This window comes from Diabrotica virgifera, chromosome 5, assembly GCF_917563875.1.
Source record: "Diabrotica virgifera virgifera chromosome 5, PGI_DIABVI_V3a".
NCBI lineage: Eukaryota > Metazoa > Arthropoda > Insecta > Coleoptera > Chrysomelidae > Diabrotica > Diabrotica virgifera.
The window spans coordinates 66,781,295-66,808,143 of record NC_065447.1 but is presented as its reverse complement, the minus strand read 5'-3'; the positions used below and the strand labels follow the sequence as shown (position 1 = coordinate 66,808,143).

The following is a 26,849-nucleotide window of genomic DNA, read 5'->3' as shown; positions in this document are numbered from 1 at the left end:
TTCTTTTTTTATTATTAAATTGTATTTTGTTGATTGTATTTTATGTAATTGTCCTATATGACTTTTTGTTTATGTTTTATGTACCTACATGACATGTCCTATATCACATTGTGATCGAATTGGATAAATAAAGATATTATGTTCTATTCTATTCTATACATATATACTCCGTTACCCCGTTTGCAACCCTCCTGCCCAAAAAATTTTCTTCATAAAATCGATAGTATCCTGTCTATCTACAGATATGGCAGGACTTAGAAATTCATCGCAAAACCCTATTTTTTTATTTTTTGGGAAAATCTAATTTTTACAGGAAAATGTCACAGGAAATTTGTGGATTTTTCCACAGATTGTAAGTACATCGTCTACCCTTCCAGTATTTCAAAAGGCAGGACTTAGAAAATTGTGGCTGAACTTCTGTATAATATCTCCCAGTCTATATAAGATATTATAAATCAGCACAATCAAAATTTTAAGGGCTAGAAAAATTAAACGCTATTCTTTATAGAAATAAACTTGTTTAAATAAATAGTTTTGTTTTCAACCAATAAGATATTTTGTATGATAAATTGAAGTGGCGAAAGCAACTAGGTACTTCGTCTAACCCTTCTATATTTTCCTTCAGTTAGTTATGGAGTTTTTCACACAAAGATAGTGGCATAATTAAATGGCATGGATGTTGATAAAAAAACTTGGCAAAGCAGGGATTTTAAAAATAGACAAAGTCTTTAATTTTGTAGGAAAGTTTTCTCATTTATATATCTATCGATTACATCAGAATTTGTAATAGCAGTAACTTTCAATACTGTTACACTGCACTGTACTGAGTTCATTATTCTGGCTAGCTAGATAAATGTAGCTGCACAACAGGCTGTAACACAAGATAGCAATTTAATATTTTTGAACATCACTGTATACTGACTTACCTCTCTTAAAACAATTGTATCTTTGGGACTTTGGAACCAGAGAAGTACTATTTAATATTCAGTTTATGGTACAGAAATACAGTTTAGTAGTTTACTTATTGACTTTAATCGAGTAAAACATACAAATAAGTTGGGTAGATAGAGATGTTTTGCAGCAGATGGAGAAAGTTGTGGAAGTGGTCAGAACAGTTAAAAATCGTAAACTGGGATATTTTGGCCATGCAATGCATTACCAGGGAGATTTAATATTCTTAATTTAATAATACATACAATAAATATATACGGAAGAAGAGGTCCAGGTCGAAGAAGAGCGTCATGGCTAAGAAACCTGAGGGAAAGGTTTACGGAGTAGCAGATTCTCTGCATTCCTTTTACTAGCTATCCTCAACAAAATTAGTATAGCCAATTTAATATAAAGCACGATAATGGAGCGTGACACAGGAAGAAGGCTAATCACCTAAAATCGATTGTATACTCTCATTATTCTTATCACAATATTTGTCGGCCTACCATATGGAGATTTGGAAGAGTTGGGTATTGACTCGCTTTTATTTAGTGTGAATTTAACCTGAACATACACGTGTATTTTGTAAGCAATGCCTAAGGTACGTAAATAATAATTTTTATTTGTTTTCAAGTTTTTATGCTCCATTCGGAGTAACATTACAATCTGTTCACTGATAGAACAATGAGTAACTTAATTCTAATCTAATCTAACTACATTTTTCTTAGCTGAAGTCTTTACTCAACAATATTTCTTTAGTTTAGTTCTTTTCGTCCTGTATTTAGTCTGGTTCGTGTTGTCAAGTAGCTGGAGGGCCTCAACATCCACGTGACGATATAGCCTATCTTCGTGGTTCCGGGCAAGTATAGAGATAGTCTGTCTAACGGTGTCAATCCCCAGATCATTGTGGATGATACTGTTTCTAATGTACCAAGGGGCATCTACGATGTTCCTTAGCACCTTGTTCTGAAAGCGTTGAATTATTTGTACATTGTACCTACCTTACTTTCGCTGGCACACCCCCATAGTTGTATGTCACACTCCAAACAGGCTTGAGGATTTGATTGTAGAGTAGTAACTTATTATGAATTGATAATTTGGAGTCACGTACAAGCGACCTAATTCATTTTTTTTTATATCTGATTCCAGGCTCTTCTTTGTCTGCTTTCTTGAATATTGGTATTATTATGCTGTTTCTCCATGCGTCTGGTATCTTGCAGTGCAATATTAGTTTTTGTATAAGTTTTGTCATCTCTAGGGTTATACTTTCTCCCCGTATTTTAGAAGCTCGTTGGTTATTCCGTCTGGTCCTGGTGACTTTCTATTTTTGAGTGAATTTATGGCTATCTCTATTTCCTGAAAATTGATTTCTATTTCGTGTCTTAATTCAGGTATGTTATTGTGTTGATTATTATTTTCCTTTCCTTTAAACAGTTCCGTCAAGTATCTTTCCCATTCGTTTGCTGGTATGTTATTGTATTCCTTCAATTATGCCATTTCTTTCCGTTGGTTTTTTTATAAATCTCCATATTTGTTTTTGTGTACCGTAGAAGTCGCTTACTCCACAGAGAGTAATCTGTAATTTTTTGAGCGCTTAGTTCACTGAGGTACTCCCTATGGAATCTTGTTGAATGCATATGATTTCGCGCTTTAGTTTACCTGCAGGATTTCTAGTCGTGTGCTAGTTTCGTCGTAGTTTTCTCTTTTCGGCTATCATATCCCTTATTTCTTTTGGATAATTGTTGCTTTTAGGTCTTTGGAGAATAATTGATGAATTATTCCAAGCTGCTAGCTGGATCTTATTGGCTATTTTTTCTACAGCTTCATCTAATTCTTCGGGGCTTTTTTAATGAGCCAGAGAGATCAGTTGTCCTTTCTAATTGTAGTTGGAAACTACTCCAGTCTGTACCCTTATTTGTAAATCGTGGTGGATTTTCTTTCTGTATGAGAGTGTCACTGAGAGTAAGAAGAATTGGAGAATGGGCCGAATTCATATCCCATGCTTCTTCCACATGTATAAAATTAGATGCAACGCATTTTATGACAAAAAATCTATTAAATCAGGTAACTTGTTTGAGTCCGTAGCCCAATAGGTTGGTTGGCCTGTACTCAGAACATCACACTTTAATTATTTGGTTGCTTTTAGCAGCTCTTTACCTTTATTTGTTGTTAATCTGGAATCCCAATGAACATATTTTGCATTAAAATCGCCTCCTATAATGAACCTTTTAACATGATTCATCAAGAAGTTGGTATAATTTTCTTCTTTTAATGAGTGTCGTGGAGGCCAGTAGATAACGTTATAATCTTTCATGGTTACGTTGACAGCTGTGGCTTGTATCTCTGCTGTTTGGTATCCAGTGTCTTGATAATGTCTAATGGTTTCTTTGGCACTACCTCCTTTTGCTGTATGATCTGGGTGTATTGTGTGGTATATTTTATAGCCTCGGAATCTGATATTATAATTCTGTAGTAAAATGTGTTTCGGATATTGTGATGTTGGGGGTTGCTGGACGAAGACACTATCCCGAACAAACAAACTTAAACTTTTTACATAACTTTATTCTTACAAGGTTAAAGGTACAATTACAACTACGTCGACCGACATTATCGTTAGGATAGGTCAAGGTGACCCATATCTCGGTAACTATATCCCCTGACTACGCGCCAGCAGAGTTCAGCGAACACACTGATCCAACAACGATGTCTCAGGTACTCGACCTTCCCACTTATATCTATTATATTAAAAACAATGCCCACATGTATTACCATATATGGTTATGCTATACGTATTTCAATAATGACGTGTGCTTTGTTTGCAGTCTTGCGAATGAGTTGAATACTTTGAACTTTGCTACTGTCGTAATAAATTATACAAATTGCAACTATAATATTGACCTTATTCTTATAACAAATAAATTAGGAAAATTCCGTGAGGGTTGTCGTGTACCATCACATCTCTCTGGGCGGGGAAAAGATGAAAGGGAATTTCAGTAACAATTTCCTTTCATCTCTATTTTATATTATTTATGCTGACTGACGTCTCTCCTTTATAAGAAAATTAAACAAACATATTAAAAGAAAATGAGAAAAGAAAAAAAATGAGATATATAAATATGTACACTGAACCTTAAGTACTAGTAAAAGTCTTATGGTGGACTATTATTACACTTTTACACTATAACACTTTTCAGTACTTATTCTTTTTATATATTATACAGCTTAACGTTATTCTTATGTATGACTACTTGTTTACCCTTTTTCTCAATAATTACGTTAGGCGTTTCATCTTTAATTACGGTATATGGACCCGAAAACAAAGAGTTAAGTTTTGTGTTTGGCTCATTTTTTATTAATACCTTATCTCCTGGTTTATAAGTTATTTTACTCGTTTTGGCATCATATATTTTTTTTCTGCTGTGTTTTGTATGTGTTAGTGTTTCTCTGGCCTCCTTTGCGGCTACTTGTAGTCTGTATTTCAGTTCCATGGGATAGTCGTCAAAATTATACAGGGGTTCTATTTCGTTTTGAACATTTGTCGGCAGTCTACATATTTTTCCGAACACTAATTCGAATGGTGTGTAACCCGTTGCTGAGTGTACTGAAATGTTATACGAAAAACAGAAATATTGCACCCATGTACTCCAATTTGTAGGGAATTTTGATAGTTGTATCCTAAGGTACGCATTTAAATGTTTGTGAGTATTTTCTAAAGCTCCTATTGTTTCGTGGTGATATGCTGTTGAGTTTAGTTTCTCTATTTGCAATAATGAGCATGTTTCCTTAAATGTTCTTGCCATAAACTCTGAGCCTTGGTCTGTGACTATTTTTCTGGGTACTCCATACCTCAGAATAAAATTTTCTACCAATGCCTTGGCTACTGTTTCGGCTTCTTTGTTCTTTATTACATATCCTTCTATGTATTTACTTAGCTCACATTGCAGTGTCAATATATATCTATTCCCACTGTCATCCATCTCAAATGATCCTACTAGATCTATAAATATTGTGTCGAATGCGCAGGTGGCAGTCGATGTGATAGTTAGAGGTTGTTTGGTTATGATAGAATGCTTATGTCTTTGACAATCGTCGCATCTCTTCACAAATTCCTCGATATCTTTTCGTAAACTATTCCAAAAATAATATTTCCTTATATTTTTGTACATTCTATTTATTCCGGCATGCCTTCCTGTTGGTAACATGTGAAAATCATTAATTATAATTCTTCTTAATTTTTCATCTGCTATATTCTGTTTGTCTTGTACTATACATATTTTGATATCTCTTTCTTTAAATATTTTAGGATCCTTTCTTATCTCTTCAATAATTGGCTGATTCTTATTATTCTTTACTAGTACTAGTTCCTTTATATTCTTTTGTGCGCACATTTGAATCAAGGCTCTCAACGATGCTCGTAGCGCAGACGTTGATCGAGGTTCTTGATATGTCGAGTTTCTCAACGACGCTCGTAGTGCAGACGTTGATCGAAAATCTCGAATCAGATAAATAATATCGTCTTCTTCGTTGTACAATATACTACTATTTGTATTTTCTTCAGCCGAATCTAGCTTCATTGTTTTGCAATCGTCCTTGTCTATCAGTTTTACCTCTACCGCACTTTTCGGGAATTTCAACAATTCGACTACGTCTGGTTGATCAGTCCATTCGTTCTTCGAATCGGCGATTTCCTCCTGCTTTTTCGTTTGTGCTCTCGTCATCACTAATATACTTTTCTCTGAGTCCTTATTTAGTTGCTTTAGTTCTTCTGATGTAACTTCTATTCGTGATAAGGCGTCAGCTGTTACATTTTCAGCTCCTTTCACGTATTTAATTGTAAAGTCGTATTCTTCTAACTTCAATCTAAATTTGGTTAATCTGCTGGAAGGGTTTGTCATACCAAATAGGTACACCAATGGTCGGTGGTCTATCAAAATAATAAATTCTTTCTGTAGAAGGTAATGTCTCCATTTAGCAATGCTATATACTATTGCCAGTAATTCTTTTTCAATCGTAGGATAATTCATTTCCGCTTTATTAAGAAGTGTTCTACTGGCATATGCTACCGGTTTGTCATTCCCGTTTGACAAAGTTGCTCCTAGTGCGATGCCAGATGCATCTGTCCGTAGAATAAACGTGTTCTCCTCCGATAAATCTGGGAATTCCATTACGGGGGGGTTTGATAATGACGCCTTGAGGCTTTCAAAAGCTTTTTGGCATTCTGTTGTCCACTCAAATTTTACATTTTTCCTTGATAGTCTATTTAGAGGTGCGGCTATTTCTGCAAAATGATTGATATGTTTTCTGTAATAATTTGCAAAGGCTACGAATCTTTTTGCTTCTTTTGCATTTTGTGGTATTGGATATTGTTCCAATGCGGTGATCTTTTCCGGATCTGGTGCTATACCTTTATTCGAAATCTTGTGTCCTAAATATAATAGTTCTTTTTTCATAAACTCGCATTTAATTGGATTTAATTTCAGATTTACTTTCCTTAGTCTCTCTAATACCTTCACTAAGTTCTGATTATGCTGTTGTAGACAGTTGCCAAAGACTATCAAATCATCAAGATATATAAACATGTTTTCATAATTTAAACCTGACATTGCCATAGTCATGGCTCGTGAGAAACATCCTGGGCTTGTCTTTAACCCCATCGGAAGTCGTGTATTTGATATTGACCTCTATCGGTTGCGAATGCTGTGTACGGTCTGGACTTAGAATCGAGTTCTATTTGGTAATATCCTTGGTATAAATCTAAATGTGAAAAATATGTTGCTCCTGATAAAGCGTCTAGGATTTCTTCTATGCATGGTAATGGAAATCTGTCATTCTCAATTTTGTTGTTTAGTTGTCTGTAATCTATCACAACTCTCCATTTCTTGTTTCCATTTTCATCGTTTTTCTTTGGCACTATAAGTAGTGGAGATGAGAATTCTGATATTGCTTTTTCAATAATCCCGTCTTTTAACATTTTGTCTACTTGTCTATTTATTTCCGTTTTTTGTCCATGTGGTAATCTATACGGTTTTGTATAAGCAGGTGATACTCCTTTTTGCAATTTTATTTTTGCTTTGTATACGTCCGTCGTTGTGCATGGATCGTTTTCTAAGAAAAACACATCGGAATATTTTACACATATTTTTTCTATTGCTCTTTTTTCCTCTCTAGCGATAAATTTGTTGTGTTTATTATATTCAAAAGTCTTTCGGCACGACTCACCGATTGTTTTGATTCTCCCATGTAGAAAACGTCGAACTTGTCTAATCTTTCGACCTTCGGTCTAAAATTCTTAACAATTATTTCTCTATCATTGATATTTAATATCCTTATTGGTATTTTTCCGTCGACTGGTTTTGAGACTGTTCCTGCCGAGAAAATTCCTTCCGCTATCTCCTGTGTTATAGTTACAAAATCTCCGTAGTGTGTCCCGATCTCGAAAAAAAATAATTTTTCACATCTCCTAGGTATTATTATCGTATAAATTTCTCCCATAGATAGTATTTCCAAATCTCTTCTCATTCCTTCTACATGTAACGATAATTTTAAGGATTCGTAATTTATTGTAGCAAAATATTGGTATAAAAAATCGCTACCAATAACTCCATCGACTTTATTTGTGAAACTCTTCATAACTGCAAATTCCTGTGTCAACGTTATCTTCTCTGATTTATCTAATATTTCAAGGTCACACAATAAGGTTCCCCTTGTATATACAGTTTTTCCGGTAACGCCTCGCAAGCTAATACGTCGGGTTTTGTTTATGTCGGTGTAGTTTTTATCTAAACATTCTTCAAATAAAACGCTGACTGTTGCGCCAGTGTCAATTAATAGTTTTTTGCGTTTTCCTCTGTAATAAACATTCATATAATTTAATCCACTTGCTGTGGAATTATCTGCCTCCATTCGATGGGCCACGAAAAAAATCTACTTCTTGTATTGTGCTTGTGTGTGGCTGCTCTTGGCGGGGCTGCTCCTCTGTTGCGAAATATGCTCCTGGTGAATTTCTGTTGCTGGGGTTTCTACCTTGCGACCAATTATTATTTCTCCCTCGTTGACCATGTCCTGCTCCTCTGTTTCTTTGAGACCTACCTCTGTTATGATATTGTCTTACTTCGTTTCCATTTGTATTTCTATTATTATATGTCTTGTTACCTTCTTTTCTCCTGTCAAAACTATTTTTGTATCCGTTTGTTGTATTTCTTCTTCCGCCTCTATATGTTTTATTCATGTGGTACATTCCTGCAGTTTCCGTTCGAGTTAGCGATTCTTCGTTCTTTGCGCTTGTTATCGCTTCCGCTAAAGTGCTAAAGTTCTTGGCTTTCAAAATTGTCTTTATCTTGTCATTTTTTAAACCGTTAGTAAACACGCTTATTGCAATTTTTTCGTTTACTTTGGCCAGCACTTCTTCTGCATCTCTGTTTCCCTCTGCTTGTGCTATTGTTAATTTAGCCATGAGCTCCTCTAAACTTCTTCCAAATTTTTCTATTGACCTATTCTCTTGTTTCGCTGAGTTGATCTCCGCTGACAGAACAGGGATAGATTGTTTTACTAGAAACTTTTCTTTAATATCGGTTATTAGTGCAGCGTTTGAGTTGTAAGTAGTCTTCAGTCGTAATTTTGCTGCTTGCGTTAGTTTCACCTTCAACAGGTACTTTGTTAGTTGCGGTTTTCCCTCATTATCTAAAAATTCATCGTACAGTTCAATTGCGTCTATGAATGCTCTAATTGATTCTTCGGTGTTTCCTATGTGAGGGATCAGGTTCCCTGCTGTTTTCAGTTCGAATTTCTCTCCCATCTTGTCGTTGTTATGTTCAACTTGTCTTTTCCGTAGTTCTGTTTGGACTTTTTCGATTTTTTCTCCAATTTTTGCAATAATATCTGCAATGAATTTGTCTTCTGCTGCCTTACAGCTGTCACCTTTGTATATTTTATGCACCGTCCTAAACTGTTCCGTGATAGTCCTGAGTTTTTCCACCCATTTATCTGTGATTAGCTTATTTTTCCTTCGTTCTATAGTGTCTTTTGTGAGATTCCTATTTAATATAGTTATATCTTCCAGAATACGTTGAAATCTTTCCTCGAACATAAATTTGGCCTGACTACGTTACTCAATAGTATATGGCCTAGTGTCTCGAAGTCTCAATTACTTCGTAAAGCTTATCATTGCCGTTAAGTTTATCAAATATAACAAAATATAACATATAAAATATTATAATAAAACATAAATGTAAGTAAAATAAAAGGATCAATAATATTGGATAACCGTCAATATTTAAAGTGTCAGTAAATAAGTAAGTGAGTAATTATATAATAAAAAAAATAAAAATGTCAATATGAAAATTAAAAAAATAGTCATCAAACTTACTTCATAAGCAGTTAAACTGTATTGTATTAAAAAGAAAAATTACTCACGAATATGGGTTCATGTGTCTATGCATTTGGTCCTGGATTCTGGGCGTCTAACCTCAGCATCTCCATTGATTTAGATACTTCCTGTCGGATGTGGCGTCGAAGCTGCTTCTTCCATCGTCGATACAGTAGCCATCCGACGATGATTATGGCCAGGCTGAACGATACAATTCCCAAAACTCCAGGGATTGATAGCTTCTCGTTTTCGCCGGTTTCAGCTGTCACACCTCCGCTGTTGCCTGCTTGGTTTATGAAGATCTGTTCCTCTTTTTCTTTATTCTGGTTGTTTCCCATCTTACGTGTAGAGCTGCATACCTCAATCTATATGCGAACCAGAAAACTCCATTCTTTAACTTAAGGCACGGGTCGCCATGTGATGTTGGGGGTTGCTGGACGAAGACACTATCCCGAACAAACAAACTTAAACTTTTTACATAACTTTATTCTTACAAGGTTAAAGGTACAATTACAACTACGTCGACCAACATTATCGTTAGGATAGGTCAAGGCGACCCATATCTCGGTAACTATATCCCCTGACTACGCGCCAGCAGAGTTCAGCGAACACACTGATCCAACAACGATGTTTCAGGTACTCGACCTTCCCACTTATATCTATTATATTAAAAACAATGCCCATATGTATTACCATATATGGTTATGCTATACGTATTTCAATAATGACGTGTGCTTTGTTTGCAGTCTTGCGAATGAGTTGAATACTTTGAACTTTGCTACTGTCGTAATAAATTATACAAATTGCAACTATAATATTGACCTTATTCTTATAACAAATAAATTAGGAAAATTCCGTGAGGGTTGTCGTGTACCATCACAATATAAGGCATAGGTTATTTTTTCGGATATTTTTTCAAGATCAAGGACTATTTGCAATTTCTGTTGGTGGTTTTGGAGTCTACTAGCGTTCCATTGCATAATGCGCATGCGCAGTTGCTTAGCCATTTTTGTTTTTTGGTATCGCCCCTTGCGCGCGTTTTTCTAAATTAAGGATTCTGTTATCCATTTGATTTAGTCTGTCTAGTATTTGCTGCAATAAAATTTCAGTAGCTGCAGATTCTATTTGTTTAAAGTGGGTGCATATTTTATACTATCTCACAAAATTAACGTCGTTGTTTACTTTTTAATAGATTTATCAAAAGTGTTTTATAAATACTCTTATGACATAATATAGGTACATAGATAACAACCGAGAATTGTTAAAACTGTAATTAACTTGTTTTCACTATTTTTAGAAGGGTATAATAGAACTACATTAGAGGTACGCTATTTTCAATCCTAAGATAATATATGATGGCTCAAGCAGTTCATTCTTCTGTGGTATTATCTTTGGACAATGAAGTTCTTAGATCACTTCTTGTCAACAGCTCTGTTCTTGTTCTAAAGATGCTGTTCATGTCCAATTTAACTGGTTTAAAGAGACTTAAGTATAAGGTAAAGTACAACTTTCTATTTGTATTTATTTATCTCAAGTAATATTTTAATAGTTCCTAATTTAAATGATGAAACGGTTGCAAGTTTGGGTCCATAAATGCAATGGTATAGTAAAGAAAATACTCACAATCTTTTTTCTTTAGTGACGTTAAATAGTGGCTACCGGTTTGGGGCCTTAAGCAGTGCTGCCGCTGAAAAATTTAGGAATGTACTAGAGTTCTTCATAAAATGTACTAGATTGTACTCACTGTCGCCAACGACGGAAAAATGACACTTGACAGCCCAGAAAAGAAAAAAAAATGACAGATAACAACCCAAAAAAGAAGAAATGACAGATTATTTTGTTAGATGTCAAAATAAAAGACAAAGAAAACAACAAAAACTAGTTTTATTTTTTATTTATATAATATACAGTAAAACGTAAAACCTGTCAGTAACGGCCACTAAAAATGAAAGGACTGTTGGCCGGTATTGCCAGTTTTTGTAGTCTACATAATATAATTGGTTTGTGGAATTTTTTAACTGGCCGTTTTAGTACAGGTGGCCGGTAACACAGGTTTTACTGTAGTTTATATTTACATTAAAACAACATAACTGAAACTTTAAATACTTATTCTCACTCTAAAAATATAGAAATCAAGAAGTGTAAGTTCTAATAAAAAAATATATACATTTTTAGCTGAAATTTAAGAAAAAATATCCTCAGTCGAGTACTAAATCAAATACTTTAAATATTTCTTGTAGAATATTGACTAATTAACGCGGCTAGACTATTTTTTGTTTATAAACATAAACCACAATAAACATGGAGGAGCCAAGACGCAAACGGCCGAAACGGCACAACGGCAGGTGTAATAAAGTGTAAACTAAGAACAGAGTTGCCAGATAACTAAAAAGACAGTTCACACAACCAACACAATAACCAAAAAAGTCACTAGAAAAATCACCAAATACATAATATATCTCCTTTATTGGTTGATATCTGTATAAAGTGAAGAAAATAGATTGTGTAATAAATGTACTAGAAATGGGTGGATAATTTACAAAATGTACTCTCGTACTCACTCGCTAAAAATGTACTAGAAATAGTACAATTGTACTAGAACGGCAGCACTGGCCTTAAGTCGCGTTTACATGATGGCAATGGACCGTGATAGTGTGACGTCAAAACGTCAAAAATTTTCCAAACACGCTGTGTCTAGGGTATACGCTAACGTGTACGCAAATAAAAAAGTTAGGTAGAATGGGTAGAATTAAAGGTCATAACAAATATTTTTCTATCAAACAAACACTAAACATATCAAAATAGCGTGTATCAAAATATACAGTCACTGCCCACGCTAAATAGTCACTAGCTTGATGAAGTTTAACTCCTTTATTTGCGTACATTTTAGCGTGTACCTAGACACAACGTGTTTGGAAAACTTTTTTTGACGTTTTGACGTCACGACTATCGCGGTCTATTGGCGAGACAATTGTCATTAGACAATTGTCATCACGTGGTTGCGGATTGTCGGAGGCCAGTCCAGGTGAAAGAGAAGATGTTTACACGGGGCCATGATGTTTAGTTGGCCCCGTGTAAACATCTTCTCTTTCAACTGGACTGGCCTCCGACAATCCGCAACCACGTGATGACAATTGTCCAATGACAATTGTCTCGCCAATTGCCATCGTGTAAACGCGACTTTAGGTACAAGTTTTGTCCCATCCGCAGGTCAGAATAAGAGGTTGTAGTGTTTGTCCTTAAAAACAAAGCTGTAAGCTAAAAACATAAATATAGACAGTTACACAAAAACAACAAACGAACAAACTAACAGCGTTAAAAATTAGAAAATTAATAATTAAGCAAACAGCTATAACGTTATCAAATTATTAAGTGACGAGTGGTAGTTGACTGTAAGTTAGGGATGGCGGTTTTTGACAAAACACCGGTTTTCGGTAATACCGTTTTTTTTGTTTACGGTTTAACCTGGTGGTTATAACCGGCCAAAAAAACCGGTTTTTCCAAAAACTACCCGTGTTGAGCTGCCCCCCCCCCACTTGCAAAAATTAAAAAACAAATAGCCCTGATTTATGAGCTATTTATGAGCTTTCATATTCCGCAAACTAAAAATTTTGAGCTTGTTCCACTGAGCAGGAATTTAATACTTTAGTGGGGGGGGGGGTTGAGTCAGCCCCCCACTACTTAAAAATAGGAATATTGAATCGGTTTTTGCGGTAGAATTACGAGCTATTTATGAGCTCTTGAAATTATATAGTTTCGATTTTTGAGCTCATCCTCTTCACCCCCAAACAGCCCTTTAATTGATTTAACTTAAGAGAAAAATGCTGAGAAAACTTAAAATAGCGGATATAATTCCTATAGCGTATATACTCTAAGAATAAACTATTAAATCACGTGCATTTCGATTATTGAGCTACAACCCCTTCGCAAGAAAACCACCCTATCTTCCCGACTTAAGAGGAAGTTGTACTTAAAATGCATTAAATTAATTATTTGGCGACTACATATCATTTAATAATTTATAAGGTTCCAAATTACGCGCATTTAAATCAGTAAATTGCAATTTATTTTGTATAGTGCAGTCACTGAAAGTAAAAATTAACGATTACCTTCAATTTCGGTGAACCTTCATCGATTTTCACGAAAATTGGTCAGTGGTTAGAGGATACCTCAAGAAACAAAGGTGACATGGTACCACCTTGCGCCTTTACCCTGAGGGTGGATACCGCCCCTTCTCGGGGGTGGAAATTATTTTATAAAAAATAATTGCACAAATCTATAAAAGAACAAATTATTAGCAAAATTTATTATATAAAATTATTAATTTAAGTCAATGCTTTTTAAGTTATTAAAGATCAAAAATTTTAATTATTCGTGAAAAAATGCATGTTTTGAAGCGGTTTTTCGTAAATCACTGAAAAACTGTAAGTTTTTACAAAAAAGTTGATAGTACTTTTATTCGTATAGCTTATATTCTAAGAATAAACTCTTAAATCACGCGCCTTTCGATTATTGAGCTACAACCTCTTCGCAAGAAAACCATCCCATATTCCCGGCTTAAGAGAGAGTTGTACTTAAAACAATTTAAATAAATTATTTGGCGACTAGATATCGTTTAATAATTTATGGAGATTTACCGAAATCGAAGGTCATAGTTGATTTTTACCTTCAGTGACTGCACTATAGAAAGAAAATGGCAATTCAATAATTGAGATGCGTATATTTTGCAAGCTCATAAATTATTAAACGATATGTAGTCTCCAAATAATTAATTTAAATTATTTTAAGTACAACTCTCTCTTAAGCCGGGAATATGGGATGGTTTTCTTACGAAGGGGTTGTAGCTCTATAATCGAAAGGCGCGTGATTTAAGAGTTTATTCTTAGAATATAAGCTATACGAATTAAACTACTATTAACTTTTTTGTAAAAACTTACAGTTTTTCAGTGATTTACTTACGAAAAACCGCTTCATAACATGCATTTTTTTCACGAATAATTAAAATCTTTGATCTTTAATAACTTAAAAAGTATTGACTTATTTTATTAACTTTATATAATAAATTTTGCTTTTAATTTGGTCTTTTATTGATTTGTGCAGTTATTTTTAATAAAACAATTTTCACCCTCGAGAAGGGGCGGTATCCACCCTCAGGGTAAAGGCGCAAGGTGGTACCATGTCACCTTTGTTTCTTGACGTATCCTCTAACCACTGACCAATTTTTGTGAAAATCGATGAAGGTTCACCGAAATTGAAGGTAATCGTTGATTTTTACCTTCAGTGACTGCACTATACAAAATAAATTGCAATTTACTGATCTAAATGAGCGTAATTTGGAAGCTTATAAATTATTCAATGATATGTAGGTAGTCGCCAAATAATTAGTTTAATGCATTTTAAGTACAACTTTCTCTTAAGCCGGGAAGATAGGGTGGTTTTCTTGCGAAGGGGTTGTAGCTCAATAATCGAAATGCACGTGATTTAATAGTTTACTCTTAGAGTATTATAAGCTATAGGAATTATATCCACAATACGATATATTTTAAGTTTTCTCAGCATTTTTCTCTTAAGTTAAATCAATTAAAGGGTTGTTTGGGGGTGAAGGGGATGAGCTCAAAAATCTAAACTATATAATTTCAAGAGCTCATAAATAGCTCGTAATTCTGCCGTAAAAACCGATATTTTTAGTTTGCGGAATATGAGAGCTCATAAATAGCTCATAAATCAGGGCTATTTGTTTTTTCATTTTTGCAAGTGGGGGGGGGGGGCAGCTCAACACGGGTCCAAAAACTGGTTTTCGGTGTTTTTATCCAATAGGTTACAATGTTACATTTACAATGCATCAATTAATGATGCAAATTTAATTTACCATTTAAAAATATAATCCTCTAAAATACCCACCAATTTTCCTCTCCTCCCAAACCCAAAAAATTCCCCAACCATTTCAACTTATAAAAAATTTCCCAGACTCTTTCAAATGGGATTTAAAAAAATAATATCAACATAAATATTTTACTTAAAAATAAATTGGATAATGCAATTTATCTTTTATTTTTACTATCATCAAAAAAAATTTATCATGTATTACTTTTAACACGTTTGCATATTTTTATAATAGGTACATTTTAACTCATTTAATACTTCCTGTATGGCTGTATCGTTTTGAAAACGTAGGGAAATCCTTGGAGATTCGTATTCGCAATCGGTAATTCGATATTCATAGTCAGAACATTATTTTTGGTAATCAGAAAAAGTCATTCACCCACTTTCAATGTCAAGAGTCAAGTGTGAAAAATAGATGATGTTTGCGTCTACTTCAACCAGATCACTTCTTATGTAAATATTATGATTACAAATACCTTTTCAACGAAATATTATAATAAAACTTAATTGTTTCTGGCTGATGTAAGTTTTCACTTTCAGTTTGCTTCTGCATTTATAAAATAAGATTTGAATTATGGTTTTGTTTGGAATAATTCCTTGAGAATAATCATTATGAGTGGGATCCAAAATAATATCTAACCTTATCCTAATCACCGTAAAAACCTAATAACCGGTTTTACTTTAAAAAGAAAAGACCGGTTATAACTGGGACAAAAAACAACCGGTAAAACCGGTTACTGCGAAGTAAAAAAAAAACAGTTTTAGGTTAAAACCGGTAGGTTTTTCCCATCCCTACTGTAAGTGGTATGCATTTGGACAGTTTTACTCTTGTATTATAACTGATCTGATGAGACTGAGTCATAAATTATGCACTGCACTGGTATATATACTTTGTACTTTCTCTTTGTGTTAAAATTAAAATAAATCAATTTAATAATATGACTCTCATCAGATCAGTTGTAATACAAGTGTAAAACTGTCCAAATGCATACCTACCACATACAGTCCACTACCACTCATCACTTATTAATTTGATAACGTTATATGTAACTGTTTGCTTAATTATTAATTTTCTAATTTTTAACGCTAGTTTGTTGTTTATGTGTATATGTCTATACAGTGTGTTCCAACGAAAATTTGACCCCCTCCCCAGAAACTTAGAAACCAAGAGTTTCTTCACAATTTAGAAAATCACGTCAATTTGTATTGGAAGAGGGACGAATTTTCATGCAAAATTCATGCCATCAAATGTAACCCCCTACTGCCCCCCAGTTTTTTTTAGTAAGTGTAGTCGAGTTGCACATCATTTGAAAGGAATTTTTTATGTACAGGTCCCTCTAATTTTTTTAAATTTCAGGAATAACTTTAAAGTCAATTTTGGATTTAACTAATTTATAATACATTTGTTATGTCCAAAATTATCTTTAAACTTATTAAGTAAATTAAAAAAAAAATAAAGTGTCCTGTAGAGAAAAAAAATGCCTTTCAAATGATGTGCCACTCGACCACACTTGCTATTTAAAAAAAGTGTTGGTCGATGCGGGGCAGTAGGGGGTTACATTTGAGAGCATGAATTTTGCATAAAAATTCGTCACCCTCCCATTATAAATTGACGTGTTTTTTTTCAATTTTGAAGGAGCTCTTGGTTTCTGAGTTTCGGGGGGGGGGGGGGTCAAATTTTCGCTGGAACACACTGTATTTATATTTATAGCTTGGTTTTTTTAAAAACAAACAATAAAACCTCTTATTCTGGCCTGAGGATTCCCGAAACCGGTAGCCACTATTTAATATCAATAAAGAAAAAAGATTTTGAGTATTGACCATTTTCTGTACCTTACCGTTGCAGTTCCTTATTTATCATTTTAACTTTCTCTCTAATTAGGCTAGGGTAATACGACAAAAATATACCCTGTTCGTGATACTTCAGCAGCCAGGGTACTGAAGGGTTTTTTCGAAATTAACTGTCAAAAACTTATGATTTTTTTAGCACAAATATCTTAGAGATTATGGAAAAAGCTTTAAAATGACGTATTACAAAGTTTGATATACTCATTTATTGTTAATATAATTGCGAAAAAAGGTCGGAATTGCAAAAAAAATATTTTTTCAATAACTGTTGTAAAAATTAGTGTACAGCTTTGAAATTTTTGTCAAATGAGGATTCTTTGGTGCTTAATATGTGATAAAAATTTCAAAGCGATTCATTCAATTGTTTAAATTTTATTCAAATTGTTTATCCCAGAGAGTATTTTTTTTTGCAATAACATAAGTCAGAAAAAAATGACCTTAGAACCATTCCACAGATGTCAAATGAAAGAGCATGAGCTAAATTTTCAACATAGTTTAAAAAAGTGAATAAAAAATGCATTTATTAGTAATAAATAATTATGCAAAGTATCGTCAATTTTTCTTTATAAACTTTTTGAATAACTTTTTCCAAAAAAATTAACTTTTTTACCCTGTTTTAAGTGCACAACTACCAAGTAATCCTATACTTATATGGTATACCTATATCATAATTGATAAAAAATTGTAATAAATATGTATAATTTGTTATATAACAAAATAAAAAGTTTATAAGGAAAGATTTACGATACTTTTGCATAATTATTTATTACTAATAAATGTATTTTTTATTTACTTTTTTTAAATCAAGTTGAAAATATAGCTCACGCTCTTTCATTTGACACCTGTGGAATGGTTCTAACATCATTTTCTTCTGACTTATGTTATTGCAAAAAAATGCTCTCTGGGATAAACAATTTGAATAAAATTTAAACAATTGAATGAATGGCTTTGAAATTTTTATACCCTATTCGACGAACATACGCCTGTTCTGACTTACATCGACAACGAATATTTTACTGTGCAAAATAAGAAGAACGAAAGTAAATTGCAAATTTTATTGTTGTGTATTGGAATAATTATTAGCGCCATTTACTTTCGTACTTCTTATGTTGCACAGTAAAATATTCGTTGTCGAAGCAATCCAAAACAGGCGTATGTTCGTGGAATGGCCATATTAAGCATCAACTATTCTTTCATGGTTTTTGCTCTAAATTTTAAAGAACCGCTTGGATTGACATAAAATTTGGCATGCGTATAGGTTACATGTCAAAGAACAAAAGTGATATTGTGCCGATGTGTGCTTTTGCCCTGGGGGTGACTTGCACCCCCTCTTCGGGGTGAAAAAATATATGTCCAAAATAAGTCCGGAAATGGGTAAACTAACTAATTTTAAGTAGCTTTTGTTCTATAGAGCTTTTTCGCCAAGTCAACACTTTTCGAGTTATTTGCGAGTGAATATGTTCATTTTTCAACAAAATAACCACATTTTTAGACGGTTTTTCGGAAATAACTCAAAAAGTAAGTATTTTGTCGAAAAAACGTTCTTAGCAAAAATATAGCCTATAAAAAAGTAAAAAAAAATGGTGTACGCGTTAGGTCTCTGGATCTCGTAGAACTAGAGTTATAACATAACCAATGAAAAATATATTCATATTCACCAAATTTCAAATAGAATATTTCGACATGAAATATCGAAAAAATTAAGCACTTTTTGGGGAAAACCCATTATAACTTTTTAAAGCGTTTAAAAAAGCTTTATTTCTGTTTTTACAAAAAGTTTCTAGCATTAAATTTAAGCAAGTTACGCTCAAAATAAAGTTGGTCCCTTTTGTTTTTGCAAAAAAAATCGGGAAGACCAACCCCTAATTAGCAACTTAAATGAAATTAATCGTTACCGCCCCTCAAATTATTTTACTTATGTTGTGTTTATATGATCTGTAAGTTTCAACGATTTAAAGTGCTTATTTTTGAAAAACATTTGGTTTCAAAGTAAAATTTTTAAAAATTTAAATTTTGAAAAATATGCTTTTTTTTAAAATAACTTAAAAATTGTTGGAGATACCAAAAATCTCGAAAAACAAAAAAAGTCAGATTTGCTTTTCTGAATATCATGTATTCTTTTGTTTTTCTGTTAGACAAAAATTCATTAAGATTTGGTGTTTCTAAATTTTCATACATTCGTGATCAGTGACTCGTTCAACCCCTTTTAACTACAGCCCTTTCAATAGTAAGGACTTTCAACCGATGAAACTTACAGGTGCTAACTTTATTTTGAGCGTAACTTGTTTAATTTTGATGCTAGAAATTTTTTTTATAAAACAAAAATGAAGCTTTTTTTAAACACTTTAAATAAGTTAAATGAGTTTTCCCCGAAATGTGCTTCATTTTTGGTTATTTCACGTTACAGTATTCCATTTGGAACTTGACGAATATGAACCTATTTTTCATTAGCTATAACTCTGCTTCTACTAGGTGTAGAGACGTGATGTATACACCATTTTTTTAAAATTTTTTACAAGCTATATTTTTGCTAAAAATGTTTTTTCGACAAAATACTTACTATTTGAGTTATTTGCGAAAAACCGTCTAAAATCGTGGTTATTTTGTTGAAAAATGAACATATTCACTGGCAAATAACTCGAAAAGTATTGACTTAGTGAAAAAACTCTATAGAACAAAAGTTACTTAAAATTAGCCAGTTTATCCATTTCCTGACTTTCTTTGAACGAATATTTTTTCACCCCCAAGAGGGGGTGAAAACCACCCCCAGGGCAAAAGCACTTATCGGCACAATATCAGTTTTTTTCTTTGACTTGTTAGCTATGTGTATGCCAAATTTCATGTCAATCCAAGCGGTTCTTTAAAATTTAGAGGTTTTGCAATATTTTACCGTTTAAGAACGGACTAACCCATATTTGACAAAAATTTCAAAGCTGTACACTAATTTTTACAACAGTTATTGCGAAAAATTTTTTTTTGCAATTCCGAACTTTTTTCACAATTCAATAAATGAGTATAACAAACTTTGTAATACGTAATTTTAAAGCTTTTTCCATAATCTCGAAGATATTTGTACTAAGAAACCATAAGTTTCCCTGTTTTCCATTGATTTGAAAAAAAAAGTGAAAAATGCCATTTTTTGACACTTAATTGTTTATAAATAAAATGGCTGTCAGATCCTACGCAGGAAATAGTTACAATTTGCTCTTATAGGTATTACCTCTCGAAAAAACGCTTCAGTACCCTGGCTGTTCAAGTGTCATAGAAAAAACCTTTATTACCCTGGACTAAATGTAGATACAATACAGTCATGTACTATAATACATAAGGTTATAGTTAGATTAGTTGATCATTTATTATCAATATTTTAGGCATTTAATAATGAAGAAGATGCTAAACCACGACATGTCAAGCCACAAGTAAATGAAAATGTGGAGAGAGTTCGAAGGTAAGAACATTTTACTTGTTTTTGATTATAGGAGGTATGTCAACTCCGCCTCCGGTGCTGGGTGGATTGAGTAGCTCAGTAAATGCCGGTGCCAGTCCCAAGCCCGGATAAAGGAGGAGGGTTGAGGCGATGGGCTAGCAACTCGTCCCTTGTCAAAAGAAATAAATGCTACAAATTTCGACAAAACGCCTCGGAATGCGGACGGATCAAAACAAAGACGACTAATGCAACGGAAAAGGAAAATGATATTGGCTACATGGAATGTGCAAGGACTTAAAACCAAACAAGCAGAAATATTCAAAGAATTAGCGGAAAGAAAAATAGATGTATGTGTTCTTACCGAAACCAAGAAAAAGGGAAAAGGAAATGAAGAGATAGGAGAGTATATACATATCTTCAGTGAAGTGAGCAAAGATAACAGAGCTAAGAGAGGAGTCTCTATTGCTATTCGAAAAAATCTTAAAAATAATATTAAATCGTGGACTGAAGTAAATGAACAACTGTTGATGCTGGAAATGACAAAGAATGGGCACAATATCGTAATTGTCGGAGTGTATGCCCCAAATGAAGATGCAGATCCAGAAAGTAAAGACGATTTCTACGACAAGATGAATGAAATAATCTCTCAAGTTAAAGGTAACTGTGAAATCTATGTACTAGGGGATTTAAACGGCAGAGTAGGTAGAGAAGAAAATAATAAGGTCGTAGGAAGATATGGGGAACAAATAACCAATGACAACGGAATGCGTCTTAGAGATTTTTGTGAAACAATGTCTCTCAAGATTATGAATGGATTTTTTCAACATAGAGACATCCACAAATTTACATGGATACAACCTACTAGGAATCTGCGCTCGATAATCGACTATGTAATTCAACGTCAAACTTCCCAGCTGAAAACCACTGACGTAAGGGTATACCGTGGATCAGAATGTGGATCCGATCATCGTTTACTTATGGCCAACGTGATAGTTAACTATCGCAAAAACAATAATACTCAGGTACAGAATATAGAAAAGGGACAAGAAGTAAGATCTCATAAATATAACCTAGAAAGCTTGAAAGAAGACTCAACGAAATTTCTATATAAATTACGACTGGCCACAAAATTACAAAATGTGGGACGAGAAAATATAAGAGCGGAAGAATTATACCAGCAAATTAAAAAATACATTCATGAGGCTGCAAGTGAAGCTTTGGGGTATAAATACAAACATGAAATAAAAAATACAGAATGGTGGTCGGAGAATATGCAAACGTTAGTAAACAAGAAGAAAACTGCTTATCAGAAATGGATGTCAACAAGAAAGGAGGAAGATCACAAGAGATATGCAGCATTAAATCGAGATGTAAAAAGAGTAGTGAAAAGTAAAGATGAGATGTGGGACCGAAAATGCGCAGAAGTGGATAGGTATATGGGTGGAACAAGAGTTGGGCAAGCGTGGAAGGTAATAAAGTCTCTCCAGAGGGAAGGAAAGGAAAAATCTAACATAAAGTTAATAGATCTTAAACAGTGGAAACACCATTATGAGATTTTACTGACAGAAGATAGATGTAAATTCCAAGAGATCGAAATGGAAGAATTAGCCGAACATACACAAATAGTTGAGATAACAACCGGAGAGTTAAGCGAAGCCCTCAAAAGATCTAAAAACGGTAAAGCAGCAGGACCTGGAGACATCCCAATTGAGTTGGTAAAGTACGGACCAAACATATTACATGAGATGTTGGTTCAACTATTTAATAAATGCTTAAAAGGACAAAATATCCCTGATGATTGGAATGTTGGATACATCAGCTCAGTATTCAAGAAAGGGGATAAACGCATATGCTCTAATTATAGAGGAATAACTGTTACCAGCTCAGTAGGGAGGTTGTACGGTCGAATAATAAAGAAAAGAATAGAATCAGAATACGAAGACATGGAAGAACAAAGTGGATTTCGTGCAGGAAGATCGTGCACTGATAATATATTCGTTCTGCAGCAGGTAATAGAAAAACGGAAGGCAAGGAATCTATCTACCCACCTATTGTTTGTAGATTTGGAGAAGGCATACGATACGGTACCTTTGAAAAAACTGTTTCAAACATTGACGAAGGTAGGTCTCAGTAGAGAGTATGTGGATGCTATCGCAAATATATACAAAAATGCAAGAAGTGTCGTTAAAGAAGGAAACTTTATATCTGAATCATTCCCTATATCAAAGGGGCTTAAACAAGGATGTTGTCTGTCTCCGACTTTATTTAAAATATATATTCAATCATCGCTAGAGCAGTGGAGGAAACAAGTATCCGGAATGGGAATAGACATAGGCAGTGGTAAATGTCTAACAACTTTGTTTTTTGCAGATGATCAGGTAGTCGTAGCGAATGATGAGGAAGACATGGACTACATGTTTAGAAAACTAAAGAAAGAATATGAAAAATGGGGCCTCAATATGAATATGTCAAAGACAGAGTATCTTAAAATAGGGGATGATGAAGAAGATCCAGAGTTAGAAATTAGAACCACGAAAAGATGTAATGAATATAAATATCTCGGATCTATAATATCTAAAGAAGGCACTACCAAAAGAGACATCGAAAAGAGAACGCAGCAGGGCAAAAAAGCGGTAAACATTCTGAGCTCTCTACTGTGGTCTAAAGATATAAGGCAAGAAACGAAATTGACAATCTATCGTACCTTGGTAGAGCCTATTATGACTTATGGGGCAGAAGTTTGGCAGATGACAAAAAAAGATAGGAAAAGAATAGAAGTAGTAGAAATGGATTATCTAAGGAGAGCGTGTGGTATATCTAAAAAGATCACATCAGGAATGAAGATATTAGAAGGAGGACACATACTGTATATTCCAGTGTAGATAAAATTGAAACTAGACAACTAGTGTGGTATGGTCACGTGAAACGAATGAATGAAGATAGATGGAAAAAGAAAGCTTTAAATTACATACCACACCAAAGAAGAAGAAGGGGAAGACCTTCAGTTGCCTGGGAAGAAAATGTACGGCACATCATGAAAGATAGAGCCATCAAAGAAGACGAATGGATGGACAGAAAACGATGGCGGTCGAAATGCGAGAAGCGGCAGAGGCTGTAGGAACCTCGCTGATAGATAGATAGATGTCAAAAGTAGCGGGGCGGTCGAATATTTCGCGAGGTTAACATCGGATCGAAAAACTGAAAAATACGTGTAAATTTAATGATCAAATTTTCTTAGTAAAAGGTATATTTACTTAAAAACCCCTAAAAGACCCACATATATACAGAACGTTTTCGCTCTCTAAAAAGAGCATCATCGGTGCTACCTAAAATAAGTATAATCGTATTAGTGAAAACAAAAGTTAAAGTTAAAATGTTGACCAAGTTAAAGAAAAACAAATATTGGTTATATTTATAAGCTCAACATGGTGAGCCACCCAAGAATATAAATGTTAAAACCCTTTTAAAGTTGACTCTTGCATAGTTAAATAAATTATGGAATCCAAAGCATGGATATAATCCCTATTGATAAGGCCCTGGGGCAACATATGACTCCCACGAGGTACGTGGGTTGCTAGGTTATAATTCAGTCTTCACATTGAGAGCGGTGAAAGGCAACTAAAATAAAAATTTGAGAAAATTTCCGTCTAATGCCAGAACTAAAACTGTCCATGCAACTTGAAGGTTTGTGAAATGACACTAGCTACTAAATTTAAAAGTTGCTTATGGTAAAAAATAATAATAACAACAAACATCAGCGTGTCGGGATTAAAAAATTCAAAAATTAGTAACAATATAAGATGTAAAATTAACGAATTTGAAAATTTTTATAATTGAGAATGCGTAGAGTATAGATAGGCCATAGGCTATAGGCCTATCTATAATTTATCCATTCATGTGTACGGGTCATTCCATTTCAAATCACTCAATTTTGGAGCAAAAAAAATTTTGGACCTCCGATTTGTCTGAAAATTGGTATATAGCTTCTGCGGGACGTAAAAATAAGATATTTAAGGTCAAAAAATCTTCTGCTTCTTTTTTCTCAAAATGTTATTTTATGCGATTTTACAGTGATTTGGTGTTTATTTATAGAAATTTGCATTTTCTATCGTAAAGTATCAATGAAAAACATAATATTTTAATAGAAAGGACTCAAAAATGTCATTATATGGCATTATAACAAGTTACTTTGATTCAAAACAAGCTTTTGATCAAATTTTATAGCGTAGAAAACGTTAAAATACCGTTTTTTACATTTTTCTCCATTCCCAAAATACATCATAATCGATTTGGCTGAAAATTTGCCCACAGATAGACAAAACATAGGACTTTAAGTGGTGAGAAGGATTTGAATTATATTACAATACCAAAAAAGTTACATGCAATATTATAGTCAAAAATATAGGCGTCTACTGTAAGTAAAATTAACTCGAAAATATCGACCTCACGACAAAAATTGTTAAAAAGAAATTGTAATAATTGTAAATACGATTTATTTGGAACAATTTCAGTTCCTACCATTTTTGTCGAAAAGTTAAAAATGGCGGAGATATTGAGCCAAAGAGGTTCTCCTTTAAAATCAAGATGGCGGCTAACGTAACGGAGGAATTCATTCGTGATTTTAAATTTAGGCTACTATTGACTCCCTTAAAGATCAGAAAAATAAAATTTTGGGCAGCTCGGCATTCAAGGTCAAATGCTATCCCGACTGGACTAATATATACTTTTGAGTCTGATATTACTGCATGTAACTTTTTTGGTATTGTAATATAATTCAAATCCTTCTAACCACTTAAAGTCCTATCTTTTGGCTATCTGTGGGCAAATTTTCATCCAAATCGATGATGATGTATTTTGGGAATGGAGGAAAATGTAAAAAACGGTATTTTAACGTTTTTTACACTATAAAATTTGATCAAAAGCTTGTTTTGATTCAAAATAACTTGTTATAATGCCATATAATGACATTTTTGAGTCCTTTCTATTAAAATATTATGTTTTTCATTGATACTTTACGACAGAAAATGCAAATTTGTTTAAATAAACACCAAATCACTGTAAAATCGCATAAAATCACATTTTGAAAAAAAAAGAAGAAGAAAATTTTTTGACCTTAAATATCTTTTTTTTTACGTCCCGCAGAAGCTATATACCAATTTTCAGACAAATCGGAGATCCAAAATTTTTTGCCTGAGTGATTTGACATGGAATGTACCGTACCTTATTGATAATACATACATAATTTATTATTACTAATTTTTGAATATTTATAATACCGACACACTGAGATTTGTTGTTATTATTGTTTTTTTATCATAAACAACTTTTAAATTTAGTGGCTAGTGTAACTTTATATCATTTCACAAACAAGTTGCATGTTGCATTGACAGTTTTCGTTCTCTCATCAGACGGAAATGCTCTCAAACTTTTACTTCAGTTGCCTTTTACCACGGTTATTATATTATTTCTAACAATTATTAAAGCTAATTTTTTCTCACCAAAGCCATAAATTCCAAAAAAAGAAGAAGAAGAAGAAAAAAAAAAAAAAAGAAAAAAAAAAGAAAGAAAATAAACCTATGCATTACTGCATCCTTCCTCGAGGCACTCACGAGTGGAAAGTTATGTTGCAAAATTTTTCATCAAGTTATCACGAAAAAGGATAAAATGTTAGATTTTTTCTAACGGCGCGACTGCTCGCAGGTTAAATTAATGTTTATGGTACGAAATAAAGTTTTTTAATAATATTTTGTAGAATCAGAATATGCAATAAAAAATAGGGGTTCCCATTAAAGATTGCAAAGTTATCCTCCTTTCCATCCCCACGGGTAGGGGGATCATATATATTTGGTGTAATTCTATAAATATTTGAAAATATTGGACACACATTGGTTTTTCAGTTTTTCATTTAAAAGTGTATTTTTTCAGATATTAGACCGTTTCTACAATTTTCCTAGGGTATGTAATGTGCGAGCCAATGTACATAGATCGAAAACTTACATTGTTTCGGAAAAAATCAAACAAGATTATTAACTGTAACTAACATTGTTCGTATTTTTATTTCAGAGCTCACTTGAACGACGTTGAAAACATTCCACTATTCTTTGTAATTGGTTCGATTTATACTTTAACCAATCCAACAGTGTATTTCGCAAAATCTTTATTTTTGGCATATACACTGGCAAGAGTCGGACACACTATTGTATATGCTTTTGCTCCGATTCCTCAACCAGCAAGATTACTGTGTTGGATGGTTGGATACGGAATAACTGGATATATGGCCGTTGTCAGTTTGCTTAACTTTATATAAGCAATCATTTTTAGTAATTTTGTGATAAAAAATTTCTTTAAAAGACATATTTTTATAGTTTTGTAAATAAAGAAATTGGTTTTATTTTT

General features: G+C 33.5%; 1 protein-coding gene across 1 annotated transcript; it reads left to right on the top strand.

Annotated features, from left to right (window-relative positions):
* Nucleotides 1–1,400: 1,400 nt before the first annotated feature.
* Nucleotides 1,401–26,849, top strand: LOC114340705 (microsomal glutathione S-transferase 1). Its single transcript, XM_028291476.2, has 4 exons — nt 1,401–1,531; nt 10,593–10,791; nt 20,398–20,474; nt 26,517–26,849. The coding sequence occupies exons 2-4, from the start codon at nt 10,648–10,650 to the stop codon at nt 26,758–26,760; spliced, it is 465 nt and encodes a 154-aa protein (XP_028147277.1). The 5' UTR covers nt 1,401–1,531; nt 10,593–10,647; the 3' UTR covers nt 26,761–26,849.

Coding starts and splice junctions, on each gene's coding strand:
- LOC114340705 (XM_028291476.2), top strand. CDS start 10,648: ATGATGGCTCAAGCAGTTCATTCTTCTGTGGTATTATCTTTGGACAAT. Junction 10,792..20,397: donor TAAAGAGACTTAAGTATAAG/GTAAAGTACAAC, acceptor TCAATATTTTAG/GCATTTAATAATGAAGAAGA. Junction 20,475..26,516: donor AATGTGGAGAGAGTTCGAAG/GTAAGAACATTT, acceptor TTTTTATTTCAG/AGCTCACTTGAACGACGTTG.